Below are 8,786 nucleotides of genomic sequence, written 5' to 3'. Positions count from 1 at the left end.
ATGGTCGAAACGCGTACCGGAAGTGATCGGGAGAAGGCGATGACCTCAGAAGCAGTAAAATCGGTGGATCTTCAGCAGATTCAAGACGATATAGCTCAATCGAAGCTCAATCACGAGAAGCTAGCTCATAATGATCGAACGACAACGAAGAAGCTCGATTCGTTACAGACGAAGGTGGATTCAATCGAAGCAAAGTTGAATCATATCACCGACGTTTTGAGCCGGTTCGAGACCTCGGCGCCGTTCATTCAAAGACAAGGGAAGGAGGTTGCTTCCACGTCGGCGCCTCCAGTTGATCAGGTATCGATTCCTATCTCAGAACCGGAAAGATCTCCAACACAGTTAGGTTATCGGAGAATCCATGGTACTCTGGCGAATAGAGATAAGATGCTGAGAAAAATAGAAATGCATGTGTTTTCTGGTGCCTTGCCATTCGATTGGATCTCTCGTGTGGAGCGGTTTTTCAGGTTTGGTAACTACAATGAAGAGGAGAAGCTTCAGTTGGTGTCACTAAGCTTAGAAGGACCGGTGTTACAGTGGTTCAACGGAGAGATTCTCAGTGAGCCGTTCTTGAGTTGGGAGCAATTCACAGATCGAATGCTTGACAGATTCAGTGGCCCTATTGATAATGATCCTGCAACAAGATTATTTCGTTTACAACAAGAAGGCGAGATTGAGGAATATGTGGATGAGTTTGAAGCTTTGTGGAATCAAGTCACAGGGATTGATGAAAGGAATTTGATCAAAGTATTCTTTAATGGTTTGAAACCAGACATGAAAGAAGTAATTCGCCTGAAGGAACCAGTCACGTTAACACAACACAAATTGGCAGTGCTGAAGATGCATAGTACGACGTTCTGTAGCGTGATAAGCTCGGCCGCTGGTGAAGGGCGGGGAGGCTATCAAAGGCAGACGTCGGGAGCACGTGCTGGTCCATATAACAACAAGCACCGTACTGATACTCTAAAGCTGGATTCAATGGCTAATAAGGAAAACACACCCCTTCAACGCAACAATGTGAGACCAAGATTACAACATACTGACGCAGAGCTCGATCGTATGCGAAAGGATAAGATCTGTTTCAAGTGCAAGGCACCTTGGTCACCAGCACATAGAGACGTGTGTCCTAACAAAGAGTTGCGAGTCTTAACAGTCATTAATGGCCTTGAGATGGAAGTGGTTGATCTACGTGACGATGATGAAGATCAGTTACAAGATATGCGTCAACAGACACTTTACACGTTGTCATTCAACTCGTATCTTGGCATTGATTCTCCTAAGATGACTAAGATGAGGGGATACATATACGGTAAAGAGGTGATAGTCATGCTCGATAGCGGAGCATCTCGCAACTTCATCACACCAGGAGTTGTGAACAAGCTACAATTGAAAGTTTATGCTGATAGTAGCTTGGACGTGTTGTTGGGTAATGGAGTGACTGTGAACGCTTTGGGAATTTGCCAAGCAGTCCACTTCCAATTAAATGAAACCAACTTCATAAGTGACTTCATCTCTCTTGAACTGGGAAACGTGGATGTGATACTCGGCATTCAGTGGCTTGAAACCTTAGGTAAGTGCGAAGTGGATTGGAAGGAGCAGCTCCTTTCGTTTGTCTATGCAGGGAATAAGGTGACTCTATTGGGTGATAAATTCCTACATTGCACCAAACTCTCTTTCAAGTCATTGACGCCAGTCTATAAGAGTAGTAAGCTAGGAAGAGAAGTGCTACTTGCTACTTCTATAGCAACATCTGCGATTCCAGAAGTTCGTACAAAATTCTCTATGTTACTTTCTGAGTTTAAGGATGTGTTCACCATTCCTACGGCATTACCTCCATTCAGAGGAAATGAACACGCAATCATCCTCAAACCAGGAGTTTCAGCTGTGTCTGTGCGTCCTTATAGATATCCTCATGCCAGTAAGGTCGCAATGGAACAGATGGTCAATGATATGCTTACTACGGGTATCATTAGACCAAGTACAAGTCCTTTTTCAAGCCCAGTCCTGCTGGTCAAGAAGAAAGATGGTTCCTTTCGCTTCTGTGTGGACTATAGATCATTGAATCGAGTTACGGTGTTGGATAAGTATCCCATTCCTGTGATAGATCAGTTGTTGGATGAGCTTCATGGGGCTACTGTCTTCACTAAACTCGACCTCCGTTCAGGTTATCATCAGATTCGCATGCTGGAGACTGATGTTCATAAGACTGCGTTCAAAACCGTCGAGGATCACTATGAATTCCTTGTTATGCCGTTTGGACTCACTAACGCCCCGGCGACGTTTCAGGCATTGATGAACAAAGTCTTCAAACCATTCCTCCGAAAGTTTGTGCTAGTTTTTTTTGATGACATCTTGATCTATAGTGTGGATGAACAAACACATGAGGCACATCTTCGTTTGGTGTTACAAGTGTTACGCGATCAGAGCCTGTTTGCTAACCATAAGAAATGTACGTTCGGTGTTGAGAGAGTTGATTACTTGGGTCATATGATTTCGGCTCAGGGAGTGGCAACAAATACATAAAAGATTGAAGCAATGAAGAACTGGCCAACACCAAAATCAATCAAACAGCTGAGGGGATTCTTGGGATTAAAGGGTTACTATCGACACTTTGTCAAGAGTTATGGAGTTATCGCAAGACCTCTGACAATGTTACTTAGAAAGGATCAGTTTTGTTGGTCTCAGGAGGCACAAGAGGCATTTGATGGGTTGAAATATGCTATGGGTCACGCACCAGTGTTAGCATTACCAGACTTCGAGAAGGTGTTCGTGGTAGAGCCAGACGCTTCGGGATTTGGGCTGGGTGCGGTATTGATGCAGGACAAGCAACCTATTGCTTTCTTTAGTCACGCCCTTACTCCCCGGGAACAACTGAAACCGGCATATGAGAGAGAACTGATGGCAATAGTCATGGCTATCCGTAAATGGAAACATTACTTGATTGGGCGTAAGTTTCATGTTCACACGGATCAGCGGAGTCTGAAGTTCTTATTGGAACAGCGAGAGGTCAATATGGAATATCAGAAATGGTTAACGAAGATATTGGGGTTCGATTTTGATATATTTTACAAGCCGGGCCAGGAGAACAAAGCGGCAGGTGGATTATCTCGCTCTATCTCTAATTCCTTTTCCCTTGTGGCACTTACTGTCTCTACTGTGCTTCAATGGGAAGATTTGTATAAGGAGATTGGAGAAGATGTTGGTTTGCAAGACATCATTCGAAAGATACGCGATGGAACGTTGGTCTCAACTAAATACCAAGTCATCGAGGGGAGGTTATGGTCTAAAAGGCGCTTGGTCATACCAAAAGCTTCTTGTTTCATTCCGGTGATATTGCAAGAGGCCCATGACAGTAAAGTAGGAGGACATTCACGAGTTCTTAAGACCGTGAAGCGAGTTCAGGGGTCGTTCTTTTGGAAAGGAATGCAAAAACAGATACAACATTATGTGGCGGAATGTGGGATCTGCAGACGCATAAACACTCAACTTTATCTCCTGCGGGGTTGCTACAGCCACTCCCGGTTCCAGAACGAGTGTGGGATGACATTAATATGGATTTTATCGAAGGTCTTCCGACTTCTAATGGTTTCAACGTTATCTTGGTGGTCATTGATCGATTGAGTAAGTTTGCTCATTTCATCAGTATCAAACACCCGTTCACAGCTTTGGATGTAGCGAAGAAATTTGTCAATGAAGTGGTTCGTTTGCACGGATTCCCTCAGAGCATTGTTTCAGACAGGGATCACATCTTCTTAAGCTCTTTCTGGACTGAAGTTTTTGGTCTAGCGGGTACGACTCTGAAGTATAGTACAACGTTTCATCCCCAGACAGATGGTCAATCTGAGGTGTTGAACCGGTGTTTGGAAACGTATTTGCGATGTTTTAGCTCTTTCACACCCGCGTTCTTGGCATGCGTATTTGGTCTGGGCCGAGCTTTGGTACAATACGACGTATCATAAGTCCTTACAAACAACTCCGTTTAAGGTTCTTTATGGTAGAGACCCTCCTGCATTAGTACGCTTTGAACCGGGTTCCACCTCTAATTTTGAATTAGAGACAGTGTTACGTGAGCGAGACATGATGCTGGAATCCCTAAAGAGTAATCTGTTGCGTGCTCAGGATATTATGAAGCGTCAAGCCGACAAGTCTCGACGTGATGTGGAGTTAGTGGTTGGAGATATGGTTTATTTGAAGCTGCAACCTTACCGTCAGAAGACAGTGGCACGACGTTTTTGTCAGAAATTAGCTGCTAAGTTCTACGGTCCATACAGAGTCCTTGACCGCATTGGGGCTACTGCGTATAAGCTACAGTTGCCAGAGGTGGCTCGTGTACATCCTGTGTTTCATATCTCCCAATTGAAGCTAGCATTGGGTCCTCATGATCAAAGTAAATTTCTTCCACCGGGGTGTATTGTTGAGGAGGAAGATCATGTCTTGCCTGAGGATGTTTTGGACAAACGCTATGGCACACAGGGGGAGTTGGAATTGCTGATTCATTGGCAGGGCAAGCCTTCTCTTGAGGATTTTTGGATGTCTTATGAGGAGTTCCGTGCGTGTTTTCCCACTTACCAGCTTGAGGGCAAGCTGGATTTCGATGGGGGGGGGGGGTATTGATAGACTCAAGAAGGTTTATTACCGTAAGAAAAGAGGAAAGGAAAGAGTGGGAGAACTAGAACCGGAGGAAGAGTGTTGAGAAGAAAAGAGAGTAGCTTCCATCTGAAGTAGAGCCTTTGCAGTTACAGAAGAGAAGTATAAATAGAGTAGTAATTGGATAAGTGTGGTTCATGCTTTGTTGTAGTTTGTTATAGACGTCATGAGTCTGTACATCCCGATCGATATGAGATCGGTGATTTAGAGTGAAGCTCGTCATGAGAGTGTAACTCGAGATCGACTACAAAGTTATAAACACTTGTACTTCGTTATTCGATACAGAGTTTGTTACATTACGAGAGAATAGACCTATAGTCTATCAGTATGCTTTTAGGTGTATTTAACTATTAACATGCACTACATATATGTTTAATACACAATTGTCATGATTCAACAAAAAAAAACCTATCATTTAGTTCCTAACCATAAACCTTCAAAGGAAGCTGCACAGTGTCTCTTCCTGGGTCGCTCAAGATCGACGCCGTATTTTTATGCGCACACAGTCCCATACTGCAAAATTAACAAAACGGCAAACAGTGTGTCTATGCACGAAACCGTATCAGCGATTGATTAGTACACGGCACGTAGTTCTGGAGTTTAAAATGGAAACGTTAGAGTGTGTTGGATCAGAGGGTAATTTAATGGATGTTGCAAAGGTATTTCTTTAAACTAAAGGAAATGAAATACTAGGAGCAAGAGCAACGGGACGTCACGCTTCCAATAATGAGCTAGTGGGAAAGAGTGCTACTGTTACCCACCAACAAACTCATTTATTGCTTCTAAAATATTTATTTTTTGTTTCCTTTAATTTTTTTAAATGATTTTTCATATTTTTATTTGATTATTTCAAATTTTCAAATTTTATTACATTACATGAGTTATTTAGAATATCTTCAAACGTATTCTATTTTTAACTTGGAAATGGAATATGTGTCAAATCTTCTCCATTTTCCATTCTATAATTAAATAAAAAGAATCTAGTTAAAATGGACTTAATCTATAATTGAGGTAGTGCATTGGCATTTAAGTAAAAAACTCAATCACTATGTAATTCTCTATTTGAAAAATGAAGTTTTACACTAGAGATGCTCTCATGTAATTGTTCTTTATATAAGAAGAAGTGATATATAATTTTGTTTTCCATTAGAATAAGCAAAATTTAGTTAAAATATTATTGACTTGATTTTATATTTAGAAAGTTTGTAGAAAACAATAAAGAATGTAACGAATTTGTGTGTGAATAGCTAATTTGTACACTTATTTATTTATTTTTATCAAACGAGTAGACATTTCTATATTTAAATGGATTTGCAGTTTTTTCAGTCGAAGCCGTGTGGTATTGGTGGTTTACCAGTGAGAAAATAAAATGTGAGGGTGCGTTTTGATCCGTTACAAAACTACCATTGATTTCCTTTCTCCTTGTAGCCTATTTCGAAGATGGTATGCGGGGACTCGAGATGGAGCCTTCTAGTGGCGGGGAGGCGATCCGGTTATTGGTACACCAGAAAATTATTCAGTTCCGTATAACTTCCCATAACAGCGTTTATCTAGCTTATTTTCTTGCTTTCGAGCTGGTCGGCTTTGCTGTTGTGCTTAGGTCGTGATGGTTGCGGCAAAGGCATCTTCATGTTTCTTTTTCTTTCTCTCTCTCCTTTGTTTTCAGATTAAGTTCTCTTCAATTTTGGAAACGGTATGCTTTGCTCAGTTCAAACTCTGCATATTTTTGGTGGACAATTGGGTTTAGTAGATGTGGCGACCGTTCTGGCGGTAAAGTTTCGACTGAATTCTCTGTCCTGGTTTTTTTTTCTTTTTGTCCTTTGGTCAACTGGTTTGTTTCGGTAGAACTGGTCCAATTTTAGGTTTTGAAATTTTCTCTTTTTATGTGAAAAAATTTGGAAAGTGGGTCGCAGCCGAGTTATCAATTTGGGCTTCGGGTCGCGTTAAGTTTTTATTTGTGTAATGGTCTGCGAAGGTTTACGACCCTTGTGCAAGTTACGTGTCAAATACGACCAACACCATGGTCAACCACTATAATCACAAAAACGCCATCGAGTCCTTGCACGTGAGAGACTGTCTCGATTCCCAACGCCGTCGGCCCATTAACTTCGTCGTCTTTACTGACTGACATGTTATTGGCGGTAAACCACCGCGGTAATTAAACACACCTTTACTCTCTCTCTCTCTCTCTCTCTCTCTCTCTCACCTCTCGTCTCGCTTCAGCGATTAGTCGTGGAATCTAGAAATTCCGAGAACTCTTTCGCGGCTGTGAGCTCTGTTTCAGCTTGGAGAGCGGCAAATCGTCTTATATTATACCGCTATGGTGTTGGGAGCGGAGAAAACGGAGATGTTGGTGCGTCGGCGGACAAGATCGAGGGCCGAAAAAAAGAAACAACCCACCTACCAAAGATCAACGGTACCCAGGTTCGTCTGCTCGTTTATTGAAAATGTTTAACTATTCCGCCGGTTCCTTGCATGTCAGTCTCGATTCTGGGTAGAATTAGGTTTTTGTAAAGTTTTTGTCTTAATTTTTCTTTTCTCGGTTTTTTGTTTATCTTTTTCTGGTTTTTTAGTTTCTGACTCCGACGCCGGTGAAGCGGGATCAGAGATGGAATCGACCGCAGAGGGATCTTCGCCAGTAGAGCCCCAGGGTGGGGACGTCGGTTCTTCGGCGTCGCAATTTCCTTCGAGACTTTTTGCTGCGAATTCTTACCCAACTGCTTTGCGTCTGAACATTTACTCGAAGGCAAACGTCATCGGTGCTGTGGCGGCTTGTCTTCAAGGTTCATCCGACATGGACATTTTGCTCCGCTCTCAGTTTGGCAAGCTTTTTCAGCTACCTGTCGTCTGCTGCCAGAACTCTACAAACTCATTGGTAGCCTCCTCTGCCGTCAGCTTATTGCGATCCGCAAATTTGAACTTTGGTTCACCTTCGGTCGTCATCCTCTACGCTTCTCGCTCGATGAATTCCATGTCGTCACTGATTTAAACTGCGGATCATTCGATGTTGAAGATTCTGACGCTGACGAAGCTCCAGGTTCTACAATGTGGAACAAGTTATTTGATACAACATTGGGGGGGGGGGGGGGGGCATTACCGTGAGTCAGGTTCTTGAGATGCTGCAGAATCCATTCTTGGCTGGATGGAAACGTGTTCCTTTGGCTCTAATAGCCTTGGTGGACGGGGTTGTGTGTTGCAATAACAAAACCCTTAAACTCACCCCGAGGTATGTCGAGATGCTCGGTGACATTGAAACCTTCTTGCCGTATCCATGGGGTAGAGAATCGTTCTTGGCGACCTTACCTCGTTTTTTACCTCCCTCAGTCAGTAAAGTTATAAAAGACACAGTGGAAGCAATGCGGGTCTGGTTATCTCAACAAACAACAGCTTGCTATGGATTTCCACCAGCTATCCAGTTGTTCGCTTTTGAAGCTTTGCCTCAGCTGTTGTGTAAGATTCCCGATGGAGCAAGAACTGCAACTTTCTTGGACGACCCTACAGCTTGCAAAGATACTGTTACTATCCTCAGCGTACATGACATTTTTGTCGTCGAAGCAGATGCAGCTGTAAGTTCATTCTCCCTTGATCGTAGATAATAGATTTATAATTATGTAACCGATTGAAATTTATAATTATGTAACCGATTGAAATTTATAACTATTGGAACTCATCTGCTATTTATATGTTTTTTTTCAATTTCGTAACTTATAATCGTGTATTAAAAATAAATACTCCAACTTCTTAAAAAGGTGTACACCAAGAATACAATATGTCTAAAGAGTGTACACAATATATCTAAAGAGTTTACACCTAGATTACCACCGACGACAAACCCTTACTGCCAAGTATCAAAGTCCGGAAAACTGGTACATGGCTGAAATTCAAGTAGAAAAAGAGCAACGTCTTTTGTCCAGAAGCAGCGGGTACACATGTCTTCACCCTTGATGTGCTCAATGTGCCAAATAACCCAATCATTTTGGAAAATAGGAGAACAAGGGCAACTGTAGAATAACGGGACGACTGTTGATACGAACACGTGCCTCTTCGTTAGGAACGCATCATTATGATCCCTATGCCATATCCCCTCGGAGGATCTAACCACCATTCTGATCTTAGCAACGTATTCTCTTGTAAATCGA

At 42.4% G+C, this 8,786-nt stretch overlaps 1 protein-coding gene across 1 annotated transcript; it reads left to right on the top strand.

The window, feature by feature from the left end:
• Window positions 1–2,523, top strand: LOC106412841. The gene has a single exon (XM_048767806.1). The coding sequence runs from the start codon at window positions 1–3 to the stop codon at window positions 2,521–2,523; it is 2,523 nt and encodes an 840-aa protein (XP_048623763.1).
• Window positions 2,524–8,786: the final 6,263 nt, after the last annotated feature.

The sequence above is a fragment of the Brassica napus genome, chromosome C9 (genome assembly GCF_020379485.1).
Source record: "Brassica napus cultivar Da-Ae chromosome C9, Da-Ae, whole genome shotgun sequence".
NCBI lineage: Eukaryota > Viridiplantae > Streptophyta > Magnoliopsida > Brassicales > Brassicaceae > Brassica > Brassica napus.
Note: the sequence above shows the minus strand (reverse complement) of the source record. Positions and strands in the feature narration are given on the sequence as shown.

Excerpts from the sequence above, each read along its gene's own strand:
- LOC106412841 (XM_048767806.1), top strand. The coding sequence starts at position 1 with ATGGTCGAAACGCGTACCGGAAGTGATCGGGAGAAGGCGATGACCTCA.